Source organism: Cardiocondyla obscurior, linkage group LG05, assembly GCF_019399895.1.
Source record: "Cardiocondyla obscurior isolate alpha-2009 linkage group LG05, Cobs3.1, whole genome shotgun sequence".
NCBI lineage: Eukaryota > Metazoa > Arthropoda > Insecta > Hymenoptera > Formicidae > Cardiocondyla > Cardiocondyla obscurior.
In genome coordinates this window covers 9,090,089-9,112,239 of record NC_091868.1, presented here as the reverse complement: position 1 = coordinate 9,112,239, position 22,151 = coordinate 9,090,089, and the positions used below count along the sequence as shown (strand labels likewise).

General features: G+C 43.6%; 1 protein-coding gene and 1 long non-coding RNA gene across 12 annotated transcripts in view; one reads left to right on the top strand and one right to left on the bottom strand.

The window, feature by feature from the left end:
- The window catches only part of LOC139102730 (CCR4-NOT transcription complex subunit 6-like), a 318,650-nt gene extending 314,119 nt beyond the window's left edge, over window positions 1-4,531 (top strand). The window contains exon 6 of the mRNA XM_070656848.1: window positions 3,005-4,531. Within this exon, the coding sequence (XP_070512949.1) occupies window positions 3,005-3,031 (27 nt within the window). The 3' untranslated portion in view covers window positions 3,032-4,531. The remainder of the gene's footprint in view (window positions 1-3,004) is intronic.
- LOC139102738 (uncharacterized) overlaps window positions 1-22,151 on the bottom strand; it is a 365,092-nt gene that overhangs the window by 186,696 nt on the left and 156,245 nt on the right. The gene's annotated exons all lie outside the window — the stretch shown is intronic.

Sequence of the window (22,151 nt, the reverse complement as noted above, 5' to 3'; positions counted from 1 at the left end):
AATCAGTACGTCGCGATAAGCGAATAAGCATGAATTCAGGAAACAATGAGAATTTAGAACTTTAAAAGAATTATCACATCCTTTACGTTATTTTTTAAAAGAGTAAAAATGTTCTGTACTTTAACAGTACAAATCCCGAACCGGCTCCGGCTCCCGGGATTCAAACAGAATTTTTTTGCATGGAGCTGCTTCGCACGAGAGAGAGAGAGAGAAAGAGAGAAACGTGGCATGCATCATTTATCATCTTTCCGAACGAGTTACAGCTTGCAGCTTTAATTCCCAGCTTAGCGTCGAAAAGCGACATCGCGCGTTGAAGAATTTATTTTATTATTTTATTTTTTTCTTTTTTTTTCCTTCCACCTTTTGACCACACGTCAGGTTCGCGTTCTGCGCGTCGCGTCTTGTCACGTTTTCGCCCGCCGTCTAATTTGCTTCCGGATTCGCCTTTCCTTCGCGAGATGTTAAGGAGTATATTACCGCAGCGTCACGTATTCATCTCTGGCCGACGACGACGCGGCTCGAGTATATCCCCGGATTCGCGAAAGTACATCCCGTTTCTCACGTTCCGTCGTCACAGAGATGCATCGCGCGGCGCAGAACCCGATAATAGAATCGTTTGTTACACGATGGCTCCTCCCGTCGCGAAGATTCTCGCACCGGAAAAAGCAAACTCCATCCGGGAGCGTGGAAAAAAAAACGGCGTCATAACTCGCGAATAAAAAGGGATTGACTTTTCGCAATGCAAAACGAAATTGTATAATTTATCCGAATGATGTAAAAATATATATTATTCCATGGATTAAATCCGACGGCGTGTTTCTTTAATTAATTCGCAATAATTATTTTTATACAGGAAAAGTCGAGTTGTTAACGGGGTATTTTTATATAATCGTTAGTCGGGAATGCGCAGCGTCTAGTTATTTTCCGGGATTTTATTAAAAAATCGTAGCAAAGTACACAGCGCGGAAAAATGTTTACATGTAACGGAGGATACACGGAAAATGGAGCGCCGTCATCCTCGACTTATTATCCGCGATGGCGGATGTTCCTCGCGGGGAATTCGTGAATTTGTTATCCGCTTGCTAGATCGCCGGGTAAACCTGCATTTTTATTATTTTCCACCGCCGTCGTCCGCGCGCGCCGGCCAATGAGGAACAATATTTTCCCGGCCGGCGCTTTCCCATCAATTTGAAGTACATCACCTAAGTAAACTTTGATGTTGATAAGGCTGCACGGGCGCCAACAGTGCGAACAGGGTAAACCCATTACGGGCGCGACGAACGAACCTTACATCATCGTGCGAAACACGTCGTCATCAAGTGGGCCGATACTTTGATAAGTGCGTGAATCTCGATACAAACGATTGCAATATACCGACGTTAAATCCGACATGATTGACTCGGTTTATCATCAAGTTTGACCGCGATCTAGTCGCGTAATATTCTAATTTCAAAAATTCTCATTACAATATGAATAAAATAATAAATTGAATAAAAAATTAAACTTTGTTTTAATTTTTTTCTTTCCCTTTTTTTTTCTATTTTATTGTAGATAACCGCAACAGTTTTTCGCTCGTTTTGAAGCGCGTGCTGCGCGTACGTATGTAAATTTCATATTATATAAATGTACGTGACGTGAAGACACTTTTCCAATTCTAAGTTCGATCAGTTTTCATTGTAGTACTTTGCCATTCACTTCTGACGTTATGGCTCGAGCGAGGGGCGGGCTCGCTTGCAAGTTATCGTAACGGGACGCGGCATATTCAGAGATTTCCCCGAGGAGGGTGCTCGTAACACTATTACGTCGTAAAATTTCAAGAGCCACCGATCCGAAGCGAGATGCCAGCGCGGTCGCGTGCGTCCGGACGATTTCTCGAGGAAACAAAACCTATGCGCCGCCTTTTCGCCCACACATACGTGATGTATTTGATGCAATAGTGGCTCTGATCTTTAAAAAAGAACGAGCTCGAAAGTTTCTCTGTATCAAAGTCCTCTTACATTAAAATCTACGGGCGAGAGAAACGTACTCTAAGGATTTTATTCTAAAACGAAGGAAAAACCACGACGCCGAGTACTGTTTCGCCATTGTTCTCTACTCGCTATGTAATACCGCGCGGTAAAATAAACGTCGAGTGATTACGGAATATTTTAGAGCGACGAGTGCGTAACACAATGACACTTTTCTCCTTTTACTGAGAAATCGTAAGATCCATCTAGTCAGCGGTCGTGAAAAGCATTTCGGTTAAAGGGCTTAAAAAGAGCAGCGGAGAAAGGGAGGTCGGTACAGACAGAAGAACGAATGGAGGAGGAAATCGGAGACTCCGCTGTAAGAGGGACCTGTAAAGGATTGAAAAAGTAAACTCGGGGAAAATTCACAGTCTCGATTTGCCGTCCTTTCGCGAGATAAATTTCTGGGCGGTTACAGGCCGCTCGCGGCTCACATCTCGTGTATTCGTCCCTCGGGCACATCGTTCCCCGTGTCATCCATGTGCAGGACACTAACTTCTCCCCTTCCCGACTTCCTTTCTACTTCTCCCCGCATCCCCGTCGATTCCCCCTCGTTTTCTCCCAAGACCGCGAAGATTTCCAAGATTCCCCGGGAACTTTATCGACGATCGAGCAGCCTCCGGGTGTTCCACAAAGAAGAAGAAGAAATAGACGAAGGATGCTCGCAAATCGAATCGATCGTATCGACCCGGAGCGGGTCCGAGTCAGCTCGGCGCTAGTAGTTAACGGCGTGCCGATGTAATTCATCGATCGGTCATCGATTTATCGCGTTTAGACGTACAGGATGTCTGAGAATATCGCGTCGGAAAATTAAGACCGGCGACTCGGTCAATTTCGAGTCTTTCCTCGAAAATTAAATGGATTAAAAAGTTATTAAATCATTCGACCGACGCGTATTCATCGTTGACTCATATTTTTTAATTATTAACTAAATTATGCGTCGAAAAAAATAATTTATTATGTGATTAAAAAAAGAAATTTTTTTCTTTCTGTTTCAGGTACGTACGCTAAGCAAACGGCTGTGACTTATCGAACTGCCACATAAAGTTTTCTTCGATAAAGGTAACGCCATTGACTGTATCGCGGACAAGTAAATTTTCCCGCGACAGATTTTCCGTGGAATTTTAATGTATAAGAATATTAAAGTTAATACGTCCTTTCGAATATTGAGTTAACACAAGCGGAAGTAACGAATGGCGAGACACCCTGTATATCAATATTTCTTAACGGATGGGTTGTAGTCCCGGGACACTCTAGCGACCGACACCCGATGGTGTTCTCGACTTATGAGCCGAGTATCGATCTCTTGCGTCCATCGCGATGTTTCCCCCTTTATCGACGCGTTAACCGGTTGTCGCACCCTCTTCGAGAGCGGAGAGGAAGGTGGAGGAAGGTGGAGGAAGTAGAAGAGACAACCTCGACATTCTGGATTCGTTCCCTTAATCGTCCAGGATAACTCTTGGCCTTTATCTCGTTATGCTGATCTCTCTCGTCGGCAGATATATATCTTTCGTTCTTCGCGACTACCGCTCTCGAGTTAAATTCTCGAAAGTTCAGCGGTTTTATTGTCCCCGATTTCCTATTTACAGCTCGCTTTTGCTTGTTCTTATCTAAATTGCGAAAATTTTCGAAAAATATTCCGAAGGAAAACTTTCCCAATTCTACTCTGAGCAGCATGTTGTTTTCGAAAACGTACGGCGACGTTCGTCAGTATTGCTAATCTGCTTTCGACCGTATTTCCACCCTTAATTTTCAAGGAATTCGCCACCCGCGAAAAAATCTTTCACATGTCGCGAAAAATATTGATACAATTACCAGCGCGATATAAAAGGGCGTGGACCTTTCGCGAGGCGATTAATCATTTAGCTAAAAGTCTTACGATTTTAATAAACTTTTTTTGCGAGTCGTAAATATCCCACGGTGGCAAAAGCTAAACAGAATTTATCGTCCGCCGAGGATCGAGACAAAAAGAAAATTGAGCACGAAGAAAATAGCGTACAAAAAAGTATCGTAACTTTTATTTTACGCGAATCGTGTATCTTACGTCTCTCTCTTTGAGACGGCTGGAATAAATGAATTTATCTATTCGTCTTGGTACTCTATGCGCCTACCGTATAGCCTACAGTCAGCCAGCAACGTCTATTACATTTTTCAAAGGGCCGCGATCATTACGGCGAACGAAGGTCCCCGCGCGTTCATTCACTTCCGTTCGATATTCCCCGTTTATTGCTCATGTCCATGGAAAATGTTCCGTGAATGGTAAACCCTCTCTGTGCATCGATCCCGTGAGGCACCGTGTCTACGGCAAAGCCGTTCATGGACACGGCTATATACCGGCGTTACAACGCGACGCCACTGATATCCTCCCTTTGTCCCCTTCCCTCCCCCTCTCCTCACCCGTACAATCGACACAGCCCGAGCGTACTCCACTCGAGACGGGAACGGCGACCGATTCGGTATTCACGGAGGCCCGGAATAATTTCTCGTCCATCCTCGTTCCCCGTCCACTCGAACGATATCAAGTCAACGTGAATTGCGCCATGAATCTCCGCGGGAGCGTTTATTTGCGCGGCGGCCGCGTAACTCTCGCAGATTTAGTGCGTTCGTCGTCGGACACACCTGACCGGGGCCGGACAGCGCGCCGCAACCGGTTGCCGCGCGGCCGGTTCCGCTTTCAGTTCTGCCGACGCGGCGCGAGACTAATTTCGATCTTCTCGGCGAATAATTTCGTCGTCGCTCTAATTGCCTCATTATTTTACCACGCCGGGCTTAGCCCTTCGAGGCCGCGTTGGAAAATTAAAAAAATTTGTCAAAGATGCGACACCTAAAAATTTTAGCCAGCCGATATCGGCGTCTCGTTCGAACGACATAGTTTCCAACGCGATGATACGGGCTCGCGTTAATCGGCAGTCGCGGATGCGTCGATTATCAATCGCGTTCGACTGGCGGCAGTCGGAGTCTAATTAAAAGTAGAGGTACGTCACGGACGCTGGCTCGTTTTTGCTAATTACACAGGAGTAAGAGCATTATTGGCCGGTCGTACAATGAGCAGCGAGAATAATACGCCGTCGCTCGTAAAGCTCGTAACTCGATTCTTCGTCGAGGGGAGGGCATTGTTAACGGTTTTAATCAGCGTCCCGCCATGCGCCCGTCTCGCGAATACCGGTAGCGTCGCGGCGCATTAAGGGGAACGTGACGATAAAGCCGACGCGAACCGTAAAGAGGCGGTCGGCGAAAATGCTTAAAAGAGGGTAAAGGGATTACTCGTTAATTTACCGGTGATGCAATAAGTCTTTGTTAACAAACAATGCTCGTGCATTTTTATTAAATGAAAACGATGGAAATAATCGACGGTGTGATTTACTGCTGGTTTCCGTCACTATTGAATCGGTATTTGGAGCGACGATTTGAAATCATTTTTTTCTATTTTATATGACGCATAACTATTTCATTTAACATATTCAAAATAAAAACTTTTTTTCTATCTCATCGAATAATTAGCGCGAGCACAGGTTTGGAGATATTTTATTTGCAACGCGTTCGAAATTATGACTAGTAATTTTCAAACGTTAAGTTTTAACAAGTTTTAAAATATCATGATGTACGCACGCCGTTTGCTCTCGCGAGATGAGCCTGGTAATATCGGGAATTAAATATGAGAGATTAAAGCTTGAGAAGGAGAACGTCCGCGCGGCCCTTCCATTTCGAAGTATCGCGGTGAAAAGCACGAGAAGGAAGAAGAAAGAGAGAGAGAGAGAGAGAAAGAGAAAGGAGAAAAGGGGAAAAACGCGAAAAAAAAGGCGGACGAGGATAAGCATGAAAGCCGAGCTTGTCGGCGGCTCGTTATTACGTCTTTCGTTTTTACCTGCCTGTGAACTTCATAAAGGGAATATGTATACCGGGGGATACCACCGCTTTTTGAATTGCCTTCCCTTTTACTGAAATTTTTGTAACCTATAGGTTTCTTCGACGTGAAACTCCGCGAGGCTGTATAGAAACTTTCTTATTATTTTTATCTCGACTCGAGAGAGCTCGACACTTTTCTTTCTCTTTCTCTTCTCCTTTCTAAATTTCCCCCCAACCCTGTCTGACCAATGCATGGAATATCCACTTCGGCTACGTTGTTGCCCTAGCTTGCACCTTCCCTTCGAACGACTCCCCGCGGACCGGCTCTTCCGCTCGTTTCTTTCATCTTATTTTTTTTTTTTTTCCTTATTTTTTTGCTTTTTTCATTGAAGACGCTCGCTCGTTTGAAAGCACAATTCTCGATGCAGCTTTCGTTCCACGAAAGGCCGCTAGACATCCGCTCGTCTCGATGCATCCCGCGCCAAGGATATCTCCGGGAAAATTTGATTCGCTCGCGAGAAAAAGCGCTTCTTAAAGATTTATCATCCTCTGTCTTATGCGTTATATAAAATAGATTAAAATCGAATAGCTGAAGCTTAAATTTATATTATTCTATTTTCTTTTTTTATTCGTAAGAAAAGTGTCTTGGTTCTTCGAGAAAATAATCGTGAAAAGTGCCGAGAACGCTCGGATTAAAGCGAGCCATGTTGTATATAATTTTCATCCAGCTTAATATTTACAACTTACAAGTAATTCATTAGCGCCGGAAGTTTAGTCCCTTCTCGCGATCCATTAGCCCAGGAGAGGAGGCGAGCTGCGAACGCGTCTCGTTTTCGCGAAACTACGGGCATTAATTTTCCGACTAATTTCTCGGAATAGTTCCTAGCCATCGGCGGCGGATATCCCACAGGAACGAGAAGTAAGTCGGTGTACCATTGCACGCTGCCCCGTTCAGCCGTGTTCTCACGGAAACTTAGGAGAACAGTCTCCCAAGTATAAAGCCGTCCCGGGTTATCATGAGATATTTTCCTCGCGACTCGACGATATGAAATGTCGCACACGCGCAGCTCGGCGTTTAATAAAATATACTCAGCCGTGGCACTCGCAAACGTTTTAAGCGATTATTGTCGAGATTATACAGCAAATATAACACTCTGCGTTGTTATCACGCGCTTGTCTCGTTTCAATCGACACGATTAACGCAATGATAAAATTAATACGTCAAATACACATTATTTTACATGCAATCCTATTATATTTAAAATACGTTGCTACTCTAGACTCGTGTGATTTGTAATTCGCAAAGTATATGAAAATTAATTACGGAGGCGTTTCACGGCGAGGGTTACGACGCCTCGTTGATTAAGAAAATTAATTACCGGCGGTCCCACGTAGGCGCGAGACACGAATATCATTCCGAATTAAGGAGAGGTAAAAAAATCATATCGGTTCTTAATGTCATTTATATTAATTTCCATTACTAATCCGTTTTCAATAAGTCAGACCGTGCCCTATGCAGCGTGGAAAATAATTGCTTCCGCGGCGGGGGGTTAATATTGATATCCGCGCGGATCGATTCCCTCTCACGAGCGTGCACTAGACCCTCGTAGTCGTCTGTAACGTGCCACGATGCACCATGGGAAAGCGAGGAGCTCGCAAGGAGGGCTACCTGCGGAACGGGGAGACCGATGGGTTCGCGGGAGGGTAGCGGAAAGGGGAGCAAAGGCAGGAGTATCGTATATGCTGCGACTAATTCATTACGGTTCGCCGGCGTGACTTATTGCTCCGGTGCCACGACCGCCGTGCATATATTGTGCATGTACACACACTCGTCATGGGCTGCCCTTCTGGGCTGCATATGCCGCGTACGCTATGCTAACTCCTCTATTCACCGCGTCGCATAACGGCGGCCGCCGTCGCCGAATCCGCCAATTATTTCGCTCGATCTCCAAGTCGCAATGTCGTCGGCTTATCCGGGAAACGGGGAGTCGATTACGCCCTCGCGAACGGGAAGAGCGGTAATCTCGCGGAAAACGTTTCAGGGAGTCGTGTTTCGTTCAAAGACCCGTCGGGATTTCGTCGCAGCGACTCTTTTCTTTTTGACGTTCCAGTCGCAGAAAGCAAATGAATTTCCGACGGCGGATTTTCCGATATGCATTTATACGCTGTTACCGCTTCTCGTTTTACAACTCGTTATTAACGCGTAACGCGGATTGGTTTTGCTTACTGTGTACGCGTTTCATAATACACGCTGTTGAATTATCGTTCGCTTTTGTGCCTGGCGAAAGGCCCAGCGTGCACGCTAATCTCATTTGACATCGGGCCGCTACGAGCAATGCGACTCGGTGCAACGCACGCCGCAATGCTTTGAAAGTTCGCGAGTTGTTGCCCGGCATGCGTTCCGTAAAATAATAGTTTAAATTGCTTTCGGCATACGTACGCGCACGCGAGCAAATAGTAACGAAGTATAATAGCGTTTCGTGGCCGGTCGGCGGCAACGGCCGCGTCTGTATCAGCCGTGTAGTTAATGAAATCGTGGTTAATGAAATATGCCGGCGCGTGGAGAAAAATGGTGCCGAAAAGCCGTCGCGTTGAAACGAAAGGGCCGAGCGCGCCGAAGTGGACGAGACAATTAGTCAGCTATTGCCTCGTAGCGATAATTAAACTTATGGAAATTACGTGCTCGGCGGGTGAAAGAAAAGTACGGGAAACAACGGGAATGTGCGCGCGAATGCATATTAAATTCTGCGAAACGTGATATAATAGAGGAACACCTCTGTAACTAATCACGTGCAAAATATCGTTGTAATGAAATTTTACACGTTATTGTAACGAAATCTCCATTCAAACGGCGGCCGTCACAGCGCGACTAAAATTCCCTGCGTTTCTCTCGAGCGCGATATTGTTTCTCGAAATATTAAGCTGCCCGAAAAATATAGACGTGAGAGACCGTTGCAAAAGTCAATAGCGCGGCGTGTTTTAAAAAAAAAATCTTATCCGCTCGACGCATTACATAATACGTCTGATTAATATGACATTAATTAATATAACTTCAAAGTGATTTATTTCACAAATTCCGCCGGACTGTAATTTTGATTCTCGCACGCGACGAGACAGCATTATCTGAATATTTGCTTAGCCGTATTACAGCGCATCGCCCGGATCTCCTCGCCTTATACGCCCTAATTTTGACACTCGGTGAAGCAGATCAGTTCCCACGTTTCCCTTCTCCGCAATTCCGTATCTACCTCTCTCTCTCGCTCTGTTTAACGTTACCCGGAGACCCAGAATTAACGCGGCTGCGAAAACGTTTCGATCAACTCGGTGGCTGACGCATGCTACGGCGGCGCATCATATTCGGTACCGAGCCGGACGTTAACGAGCATCCCTGAAAGACCAGTCGAATGCTTGGCTAACTAGCCGCGCGCAGCCGGCCTGTCGGTCGTTCGGTTGATCGGCTAGCCTTTGGTCAGTCCATCGTTTTGGAATTCGCTGATCGGTAAGACGCGAGAGCCAGATGCCGTTGAGGCTTAATTGAACGGTCTGTGCGCGCTTTCCACAGCCCTCTCGCTGCCAGACGTCTCTCTGTACATTGCGAAAGGGCTGCGTATCGGCGATTTAGAGAGAGATGTTCTCTCGGGGTATTTTCCGGCTGAATTCTTTTTAATGAACGTCTTATATACGGTTGTTCTTTTAATCGGAGAAAATCGTGTGAGAAGCGCAGCTTTAGCTTTGACGTCGTAATTTTTATATATCGCTCGTCATATAATTAATCTCGATAAAGCGTTTGGGAGCTTTATTGAAAAATTCTTACAAAGTCGATTTTGCGATACGTCTAAGCAGACGGTACAAAGTATTTGCGGGCGCGGGAAGCCTCGTAGGTGCCGCGAACTAGCAATGCTCACGGCGACGGGTCTTAAAAGCTTAGTAAATTACGACGCGTTGTAAAAAGTTCATGACGCAGTCATTGGGTGGTCATTAGCGACAAACCGCGCCGGTACGCAGTAAAGAAGGGAGATCGCGGCCATGTCCAACGTATACCGGGATGTTACCGGGGCTTTTCTTTTGTTTCTCCGAGATAGGAGCGCAATTGCGACGAAAGGGAGGTGGAGGGTGAGCGAGAGTCCGCGTATCTCGATATTTCATCTTGTCCGACTTTAATTAGCCCCGCGTGGCATATCGCCGCTCGCGGCCAGCGGCCCGAGACTTTTTCGATGAGACTAGATCGCGATTACTGGGCCGCGCGGATAGAAACCGACGGCGAGGGAAAGAGAGAGGAGGAAAAGGGAGCGAATTAAGGAAGCCAGTTAGCGTTTTTCAGGGCTTCGCTTTGGCGCGTCGAGACGTACCGTTTCTTGCGCGGCAGAAAACGGAGGTGTATGATGCGAGGAATGCGCGACGGCGGGGGAGAGAAAAAAAAAAGTTTGCGGGTACCAATCGTTTCACGTTGGTTGTTAATATAATAATTACATATGCTACCGGCTTTTCACGAATTTTGTGTGAACGATATTTTCTGCAACGTCCTACGAATTAACGTGTTAGTCTTAATTGTTTCGATCCTCGGATGTTCCGTTTCCCTTCGAGACTGCAAAATACAGGGTGGTGCTTTTGACGTCACACGCGATTATGATCATGTTTATCGAGTGAAACTTAATCGTTCGCCAAACAAGGAAACCTTCGAAACACGGTCGACGCTACACTCCGCAAATACACCCCCCCGGCATTTATACACCACAGTGGTTTCCCAGCATTATCTTCCGTCGAACTTATTCGACCGGCATTGCGAGCGCGGTGGGCTCGCTTCTATCATATACAAACATATTATCATGTATGTAAATACCGGTGGCGGTGTATAAACAACCGGTGGCTTCCGCGTTACGTGGTGCATGCAACGAGCGCATCTCGCAGGATTAACAGCGAGATTTCGCGGGTATTCTGTAAAGCTGAGGGCGAGTCGTCGCAAAATATTCGCGTATAGAAAGACGAAGGAGCAGAACGAGCGACGGAAAGAGGAAAAGGACTCGACGTCGAAATAGCGTGGTCTCGCGTTAAAGTTTTATCTCGCGGAGTAATTTACGATCGCGGCGCAGAATGACCGTCGCGGCGTCAGGTTCATTGTTGCGAGATTAGACATGCGCGTATGCCCGGTAGAGTGTTATAGCGGTGCTATCTCCTTGCGCTGATAAAAGTTTCGGTAAAGCCGCCAAAATGTGCCGCCAGCCCCGCCGAATATGCTAATATGCAACTGCATTACGAATACGATAAAGTGGATAACGTGGGAATTTACTTGCATGTCGCGTGTTGCGTAAAACGCATTAATTGAAAAAAAAGCTCAGCTTTATGAAATGACAAGCAGAATTTTTTTTAAATCGCGAGTTATTTTTATACATATATATAAAAGTCGCGCATTTTATTTGGTCCAACGCGTTGCATTAAATTTGAAAGATTTGACACAAAAGCCAAAGGTTTGTTTTTTAATGGTGTCAATAGTTTTCACCGACAAAAATAAAATTCTAAATTATAATACAATCTGCAGATTACTCAAAGTTTAAATATTTTTTTCTGTATTACTTTAAATGATACTTTACGAGCAAATACATATGTATGAGCAACTACTATACTTCTATATCAGTTAAAAAGTTACGCTAAATTACGTGCGCGAGACGTCTTTTCTTGTTGTCTTGTAACAAACGCACAGTCGGAGTGTCGCTAAATTATATATTGTACGATGCCATCAGCTTTAATCCCGCAACGGATAACAGAGGCGAGAAAAAGAGATGTTAAGCTCTTATACACACATAGAGGCAGTAAACACAAATTTGCTTTTATTAACAGCGAGCGTGCGTGCCGCGAAAAAGTAGTAGAACCGTATCACGCTCGTGCTTCTTTCATACTTTCTGCTTACCGCTTGATTAAAATCAACTACAAACTTCTAGTATTATTTTGCGTAACTTTTCATTCACGACCGAATCAATGGCGGGCACATTTTCCTACTGGGCCGTGTTAAAAATTACGTCGAAAGGATACGTTCGCAAATTGACTCAGAATGGAATGAAAATGGAAGAAAAATATTTTAAACCGAAATAATTGTGAAAAAAAAAATCCTCCCGAATATGTCTTTGCATATTTTTTTAAGTAAGTTGAAAAGTTTTTATGTTACACCTCTGCGCGGGGATATAAATCTCGATAGATATATCTCTGCAATTTGATAAATCATAAAACTAGCGGTGTTTTAAGAATTAAAATCTCGGGGAGCGCATATGTTGCCCCAGGTGTTGCTTCAAATTATTATCCGATAAATAAATTCTCATTTCAAGATCGGTCATCGTAAAGCCGCATATATCACGAAAGTGTCAGTCCCGCTGAGCACGGGAGATATTGCAATTTCGCCGCTCGTATCCTTAGGGGACGACGCGCAGTTTCCGGTGATCGCTGTTACCGAAGAAGTCGGGGAAAAATTCTGCCCCGTTCGCGTGAACGACCGAAATGTTCGCCGCTCTTGTTTGGCTCGTGTCGCAATTGCGGCAGCCGCGAACAAAGAACTTTACGAGAGCATTCTCTTCCTCCTCACTATCCTCGCATAATCTCGTCTATAAGCACACCCCGCGCCTGGCCGCGTCTTTACGTCCGGGTTCTTCCAGCTCGCCATCGGCTATTTTGCTCGCTTAACAAAGGAGGCTCCCGCCACCCCGTCTCGGCTTATCTCGCGTGCCGCAATAATGAAATAATGGCCGATGCTCGCCGATTAACGAAACAATGCGGATTGTCTGACGGCCGTTTTCCCACCCTCAGCCGGACGGGCGCGTCTCGCGAACTCAGCTGTTATCGCTTCATTTTCCACGGAAAATGAAGACCGGCGCCCTACCGACCACCCTACGGTCCCGCCCTTCGCGTCAGAATTACCGGGACCAAGTGGGAAAGAGTAATGTCTCGGGGATGGCGTCTTTGTTAGAAGTTTGTCGTCGTTCATTATGCATAAATAACAGACGTTAATGGGGGAGAGCGGATCTACAAGACTCCGCCGAGCACGTTGTAATCGGGAATGAGTGCAGTCGAGAACTTCAAGTGTCTGCCAGTTAGCGCGATGAGAGGGTATTCCGAAAATGTTTTCGGAGCGTGTACGAGAACAAGAATACTTTGAAAACACTGTAGCACTTGGAGAATATTTCGCAAAGGGTACCTATATTTGTCAAAAATCTTTCGAAAAGTGCTTTTTTCGTCTTTCTTTTTAACAAGTAGAACGCTCTAAAGATATTTCGTATGTGATATTAATATTGTATTAATTAAAAATAATATTAAATTAATTAAAATTGAATAATTACACCAAACCATTGTACTTTTTTTTTTCCTTTTTCAATCTTTAAAAGACTAATTTTTAATTTTATTGATATTCATGTCTCTATTTACCGGGAGAAAAAGGACGGGCGGATTTTTAGGATTTGCTACAAGAATCAACAGTCTAACTATCGTGATACGCTCATTAAAACTCTCGCGTTCGTTACGTAATCGAAATTGCCAGGGCGTGCTCCGTCAGGAAACGCGCAACTGAAGCAGACTGCGGATCGCTGCATATCTATGGTCGAATGGACTCCCTCTACTCTGCGACCCTTCGGGCGGTCGTCGTTCGCTTGTACGTAGAGCCATGCTGACCGCAACAGCATACAATGGCTGATTAAGCCGCTTCCAAGCGTTTACAATGTCCACGTGCTGATTCTCTCTCAGTTTCTCTCTCCCTCAACGCCTCAATCAGACAGTCAGATCTACCTGACGTGCCGCGAATGCGAAATCCCCAATTTTACCAATCGACAAATAAAGATTGCGCGCGATGTCCCCTCATAAAGTTTGATATTAAATCTACAATTTATTACAACGAAAAATTCGCGTGGAATCTATGTGGAAATTTTAATTTCAAGTTTTTAATCAGTTAGCTTATTCATGATTTTTTTTTATAGAGTTCTAAGTTGACGAAGTCTCGGTGTGTCGAATAGAAAGGCGAAATTCATATTTAATCGTACGAATTCTATTATCGTGTATTAACGAGCTCGCTGGAATCGAAATCCTATACGGGGAAACTTTCTCGCGGTTTAACGTACCCCTTTAATCCCTCCATCTCGTTTACCCGGTTTTATCGTGGTGCCAAGAGTTAAATACCGAGCATCATGCGCCGGCTTGCGGAATCTCGCGAGGCCTGCCTCCGCATGGCGGACGACGGAATTGCTCTTCTGACAGATCTAAAGCAGCTTTCGCGTTATCCACAGCTGCGCGTATTGTCGTTCCCGCACGTAAAGCCCTCGTCTCTGAGAAATTTAAGCCGACCGCAATTATTCCCGCCGTACTTTGCAGATTTTGGGCCCAACGTATTTATGTCACGCCGTGACGCGACCTAAGTTATAGCATGTTAACAGATATTTACTGAGAAAATAATTCACGAATTAATTAATAGCCAAAATAATTATTTAAACTGTTATAAGATAATATTTTTTCATTTTTACAAAGATACGTTGTACACGAATTAAAAATTTTACATTTTCCGTTGCAATCTATGTAACTGATATTTATACATATGTATATATGTATATGAAGAAATAATTCAATTTTGCAAAAATACAATAAATTTTTAATTATTTTTACTTTGTAATCTTAACGTAAAATTTTTTATTATTTCATAAAATTGAGATTGAATTTTTTGTGCGAAAAAGCATAGATAAAAATTTTATTTAAAAGCAGTATATTATAAGCAGAGAAAACAATATTTATAAAGTCATATGAATTAATTAAAGTGCATTTCAAATAGAATCATTAATTAAATACGAAATAAAAGATTGGGCTCTATGCTATTTTCATAACTTTTTTTACACAATTTTATGAACGGTTATATGGAATGGATTTGAATAATTCCTAACTTTTTGATTTTTCGAGCATTGATAGTGGTTTTAGAAGCTCTTCTCTCCCTCTTTCTCTTTCGCTCTATCACTTATCGGTACGTGAAATTTTAATCAGAATTACTGAAAAATTTAATTCATTATAAAAGCTCGATAATGCCTCTGAATATTACACAAGATGTCTCGAACAAAAATTTTCGTACCAAAAATTTTAATATTCTTTTATGTAGCGCTTTAAAATTTTAAATTTGAATGATTTTGTAATATTTTACCCATAATAAAACAAAATTATTTTAAAACGCGAAGAAGTAATCGCGATGAACGATCATCGATCGATAATGGCCGGAGTCCGTGATAATACCCGCGTCGCTTTTCTCTCACCCTCGGCATTATCACAGAGATGTAACAGATATGCGTACCGTTAATTTTCGACGACACACGTGCGTCACGCCTTTATTAACTTTTCGAGGATGATATATACGCGCGTGCTCAAAGTTTTGCTCTGACGCTTTGTCGGCGTCACGCTGATAAAAAAACCGTCCGTCCATCTATCAGCGCGATATGACAAATACATTCGTCTCGATAATAACGTATGTATTTGTATCTATCTGCGGACTGACAGCGTAATGGCGAAACCGCGAAACTATTCTCGGAGCCGCGGCTGTAGATTACCGTGAATGGAGTTCTACGCTCGTGCACTGTAAGAGAATGACAAATACATTTTGCAGAGAGCGAAGGAGAATTTGCCTTTAACTGACTTTGACACCCGCGTGTAGTTCCCGTACTTTCCTAGCGATCAACTATTCGCAAGTTGCCCGCGCATAGCTGTACATTATTTTTGCTATTACTACTCGCTTAATTCCTTGTTTCTAAATGATGATTAACTTAACGAAGACCACCGTGAAGAGATAACGGAATAGAAGTAGGACAGTACAAACACGATGTTTTTTCTCCGATTACGCAAAACAAAAATAAAAATAAAAATTATAATCTCGTTTTTTTTCATTATTCCAAAATTCCATATATTTTCTGCAGAAATTTTAATGCAAGTTTATTTCAAAACCTTGCTTTAAACATATAGCGTGATTCGCATTGAATAGATTTATTTTATTATTTTGTTTTTATTCACTTTTTATCTACGACGGGGTGTATTCCCTCTGCGATGTTTCAAGCAGATTTCACATATTAATTCTGAAAAATTACTGCCCATTGTAAATGAAAGTTTGTTCTGTAATATTACTCCGACAAAGTTATCTCTTTAACGAGCCGCTTTCCATTTATAGCAGATTTGCATTGATGGCCAGCGTGTGTTTCGCTAGCATTGATATGACGCTTTAATCCATTTATCGTATTCATTGCACAAATATACCAACGCTTTTATCTTAATAAATTCGATGCAGAAAGCTTTGTTTCCGCCAGCTCTGCGGATTAAAGGTGTAAGCTATTATTGCGGCAATAAAAAAAAAGAAAAAAAAAAAACAGAGTAAAATGCAGCGATGATAGCGGATAACAAATTGGAAATCAAAAGCCACCGATTTATATAGAATCAGTTAGGTTTTGCGTGAAATTATACCGTTTATTGTTAGTTGTTAAATAAATCTGATAAATTTGAAACCTTTTAATAAAGCGTCCCAAAAAAGAAAAAAAAAATGGATTACTTGAATCTGCTGGATGACGAGCGTGACGTTCCCGCTCACATTTTGCGTTTCAAAAAGTCTACGTGCTAATCACGAAGTGAACAATCCGGTCTTTTAAAACGCTAATTAATTTGGCGTCGCATACAAACCGTGTTTCCGTAAGCCGTCCGCGCGAACTGCTTATATCTCGGCTTCGCCGTGAAATTAAAAGCGATTTCAACTTGTATCCCATTCAAGGAAGTTAGTTTGAATCGGATGAAAATCTCGTTGTTTCTTTCACGATCCCCTATCTATTCGTTTTACTTTGTGCTTTTTCTGAGTCGTAATCCCGCGAAATTTCAAGCCACCAAAGTCGAGATTACTTCGAATCTCCAGGACAAGCATTTCAGAACGAGTTTAGTTTGAGTTCTTGATTTATTTACAGAAATCTTTTTCTCCCTCCCCCTTTCAACATTTTATTCGCAATATTGCGCGGTTGGGAAAAGAGAAAAAAAACACCGCGAATGTGTTCTCTGAATTTTAAATTAATTTTATTTACCGCGTTAATTAAATCGGCTTGCATCGCATTAAATCCAAGCAACAATGGTTTGATGTGTTGTAATTAATATATGTTGCATATGTAATCATGCTTTAACAATATCGTATTCATACGTATCGACTATTGTATTATTTCAGAATTTATTTAACCCGCCTGTATTTTCCACGTACTAGTTATTTTACAAATGTACTAATCGCCCGTGCAGGAAAATTTTATGAAGCTCCTATAAGATACTATTTATAAAACGGACTCGACGTGATTGTATCGTGTCGCGTAGCACCTATCAGTTTGGACGGAATTATTTCTTTCCGCTACTCGATGTCAAATAATTCGTCCCGCAACAGCGAGCTCGGGATCCGAGAAACTGCGGAGAAATCTACGAGAGAGCAGACTGCTCGTCTCCTTTGTGTGGATACGTGGCTACTATTGAGCAACTTCATTACTATTTGATCGAATTCCATGCAAAATTACGGTGCATTACGCTCCGGTGATATAATTGATAACTACGGCAACGGTTACACAGCTATTAGTTAGTTTCCGCCTAATTTATGGAATATCTCGAATTCAACGTTAAACACCGGCGGAATCTACGCGGCCGTAACGCGTGTGGGTGCGTCCGTGAGTTCCGCGGCGGCGGTATATAGACATCGCGCTACAGATCGTTGTTGTTATTATAATGTAACTGAGAATAGCGAATATATTTCAGCCCCGTTATCAGGCGCCGTCGTTCCGCCATCGAATGCGGCTGTTATGCCCGCTATGTTACCGCTAATATAATCGCGTGAATTATTCTATTGTAATTAAAGTAAAATACGAGAGCCATGTAATACGTGTAACGCGCCAAACAACATTGCGGGCTTTGGTGCATTCGATGCGGCCCCGGGGGCCGTTGCAATCGTTGAAATCGAATGCGTCGCGATAAACGCAATTGAACAGGGCTGTCGAGCGAGCAGCGGCGTCGTGAGACTTTCCATTGTTATTATTAACGGCGAATTGCGGCATAAAATGTGCTTTAGTCCGGGGAATTTATTTATGGGTACAGGTATCAGCTGAAGATTTTCGCGGCGCGTACTTCGTTGCGCTTTTACTCGATAAAGGAGGGAAACCGCAACCGGGTTAAAACGCGGCCTGTTTCTGCCCTTGAAGGATTAATTATGCACTCGGTGCGTTCCTTTCGCAAGGAACACGGGCGAGAAAAGGGAGCGAACAAAAATCAGGTTTCCTACAGTGGCGCGCAAGGATTTGGCTGGGAGCAAATTTGTTTACCCTATTTACATATGAGCTTCTTGTTTGCGTACTTCCTGTGAGCGAAATATACTCCGCGAATGCGGTTGTCGTCCCAGTTTCCGATTTCTTGTGTATTTTATCACATTTCGCGTTCGCGAAACTGTCATGAGCTGTTTCGCGTAACGTGTTTTTAATTTGTATAAAGGGCGACGTCGAAAGCTGTAAACGTCGCGCGTATTTAAATTAAAAAACTTTTATGCCAAGTTGACTGTGAAGTAAAAATTATTAATTATGAAATATACATTTTATGAGAAGCGAATCTTTATCCCGGATCTTTTACGCGGCGCTAAATTGGCGACTTTGTCCTCTCGGTTTTACTCTGATTTCTCTGAACCACCGCCCCATAGACTGTTATCGATCCCGGGCTTTCCAAAAGCCTGTTGTATCGCTATCCCGCAAACAACTAGAAGGAAGGGCACACGACGGCTATCAGTGGACGGTCACCGGCTCTTTTTCCTCTCGACTTGATTGCCGAGATCGTTAGAATGTGTTTCTGGCAGTTAACAGCCGGTGCTTCAGGTATCATTCTCTCGGAACAGTAGTTGTTGGTTAAACACAGACTACATGTACTACGATTGTTAGTCTCTCTGTACTATTACGTAACAGCAACCAGGAGTTTGGCTTTTGTACCAACGATACTTTATCACGTCGAGCAGCTCTCGATTGATTTTACATGAAATTCATTCGGAAGAAACAACTAATTCTTGCGAGAAATTAAAAGCGCAACGATAACGCGTTGCGTTCGAGCGAAAATATTTAAGATACCGCGTGCGGGAGAATTTTACAAAATTTAATTTCAATTTTATCTCTGCGCGCTCTTTAAAAGTTCTCACGGTTTATCACAAATATTTTTCCCGTATTTTTCAATGATATCTCGACAGGTCTGCGTATCTCTTTCCGTTCCGGATAACCAATCCGGCCTTCGATATAATTAAAATGTTCACGTCACCGCGGGGCGTACAATGATACGTAATGTACTTTTCAGAGCGGCTGAAGGATTTCTTTCGTGCATGACGTGCACGTCATTGTCCCATTTCGCTCGGTAAGATTTCGCTCGCCGGTTTCGCGCTGCGAGTATAAAAATTAGCGGCCTCGTAATTCTTAAAAGAACTGTGGCGCGTGACCCATTGAATCTCTGGTTACCTTGTACCTACATTCAACTTCGCGCGGTTTACCTTGAGCCTCATCACCGCGTTCGTATAACACATTTTACGTCCTGAACCATTTCATTACGGTTGAAAATAAATATAATTCCGAGAGACGTTCTTACAAATTAAAACTTAATTTTTGAATCAAAGTTAGTTAAAACTATTTAATGCCTATGATATTTTCTGGTTAGTTTTAACAAAATTACTGCCGATCTGAATTTTACCTAACCGAAGTATAAAACAATGAATATGTATGATTGTAGAGCATTCAAGTTTACGGAAATATCGTTGGTTTGCAGTATTAAATATTCGGTTAAAAGTTTTTCGCGAAAATTTAACAGTTTTTTTTTCGCAAACTTGATCGTCAAAATTTCATGCAGCGCCGGTGGAATGCTTTATGGAGACACGATTGTAAACATTTAACAACGTGACGAGATCGTAAAAAACGAGGCGGAAGTTGAAAAATTTGATCGCGTTGCCGCGCGATATAGAGTGGGCGAAAAAAAAACGCCGCGTTACAGAGTTTAATTGATCAGACGAATTGCGTTACAACGATGCTCGCGAGCGCGAGGTATCATCAGTTGATTGTCACCGACCAATAAAACCGGTCGCTGCGATTTAGCCGTGTTTAACGTGGCGATATCCAATCCTATCCATCATCCTTCTCGCGACTCGGTTTTGTTAAATCATTGCGCATTATCGAATAATATATTGACGCATATTCGTTCCGTACAGTCGTCGGTGCTGTAACGCGAGCGATAACTGGACCGCTATCCGATTGTCCAGAGTGACAGGACCTAATGAAAATTAATGCTGTGCGACAGTACATTGACAGTCGGTCGTGCGTTAATTCGTTATGACTGCGAATCAATTCGAGCGAACGTGACAATCGCGTACGATGCGATCGGAGATTAATGTTAACAAAAATCGAGACTCGATCAATTACAAGGAACGGAAGAAAAGTCCGTCGAAGGAGCAGTATATTGAAATCGAGATTTTCTAAATAAATGAAAGCTGTTCGTTTGTCTCCCTTTCTCTACAGCTAATGAAACGCAAAGGGACAATTATACACTTGCCATATTTCGGCAATTGGTCACGCGTGGCTGCGCGCGCGGAGAGAAAAAAAATCACGGCTGGACAGGCGAGCGACAGGTAATGAATCCGAATTAATCCGCGCTATCCTCGCTCGAGGGGGGGAAGGGTTCTAACCGCGGTACGTATTCAATTTATTATCCGGCGTGAAATGATCAAGGCGAGAGAATCGCGCTCATCGTTTTACGGATGCTGCGAGCGTAATTCAGAGCCGAAGCGTGCGGCGGCGTCCGTAGCCGTGGCGGATTTAATCGGGAAATCCCCATTGGAAACGTTTCTGTAATTGATCTCCGGTCTCGCTCTCGAAGTAAATAGCCGCGCGCAACGTAACGCGGTTACTTTGATCTGTTTTCAAAGCTTCCCTTTGCCCGAACGAAACGAGCTATCTCGAACCGCCGTGCTACTGCTGCTAGAAATTATATCAAACTAACGACCACTGCTCGTTTCAGCCAAGCATATCCCTACTATCCTTTTGAAAGATAAATTTTACCGGAACTTCGCGTCCAGACGATGACGATGACGACGACGACTACGACGATGACGATAACGAAGGTTGAAAGAAGTATTAATTAAAAGTTGAAAAGAGCGCCGGAAAGCTTTTGCGCGTCTCGCTCGTTATTCCGTTTTGTCACCGAGACGTATAATGCAACGTCACATGCGTTTGCCGTAATTTTTTTTTTCCCTCCCCCCTCAGACGTTTCGTTAAAGTCAACGCCGGCAGTTTACATCGCGAATCAGTTTCGCAGTTCATAATTCGAATTATTATTTTTCGTATCCTGAATATCTCCGTCGAGATAACGCGCGCCCCTGGCTGCGTTTCAACATTATCGCATCATTTGATTTTATAATGTAATCCGAATAAATAAATTAAAATAAGTATATATCCCTCTCTTTCTCGCGCGCGCGCTCGGTTCATGAAATAAAGATGAGACCTGCTCGGCGATAAGCGGACGGAAATTATCTCCGCGTTGGGTATCCACCGTTCCGCAGAAAGCCGCACAATTTACGCCATAATGCCAATCCTAAGCGCCGCACACGCACACGTGCATAACTGCGCGAGGTGGGGAAATTATTCTCGGGGATTGAAGCTCTTCATCCGCAGTAATAAGATATTAAAGCGAGGCCGCAGATCACCGTCGGAACGACGTCCTTAACGTAATGCCCTGACGTATAAGCCAGAGATAGGAGGTCGAAACGTAGATGCGGTCAGATGTCCGAGATTAGAACAATGAGATATGCCGACCTGCTAAACTCCGCCGAGTTAGCGAACAAGCTTTGTTACCCGATAGCGGCCGTTTTCTCACGTTAAAACCCACCGGAAATAGGTGGCCCGACTTAACGTTCGTTTCGCAACGATGATAAAACTCGGCCGCGCGTTCGCGTTAAAGTACCACAACCCTGCTGTAATTTCAATCCGCCCGTGCCAGAATTTCGCGTAAAAAACCAATTTTCTAGCGTGTCAGAAAAACGTGTTAGGTCGTTGTTCCTGCGGCAACGAAAAAAAGCGAACGCGTGTAATAATAACCGATACATGTTTAAGTCGCGGTTAATCGTCACGCATCTGCAAAAATTACACGCACGCTCGCGAAACACGGACGGACTTTCGCGTCCAAGGGGGCTGACTTTTACCTTACAAAACACGGTCCGACGGCTATAAATCGCGTTCGCGAGACGACAAAGCGAGAGGTGATCGCGCCGCCACGTGAAATATTGGA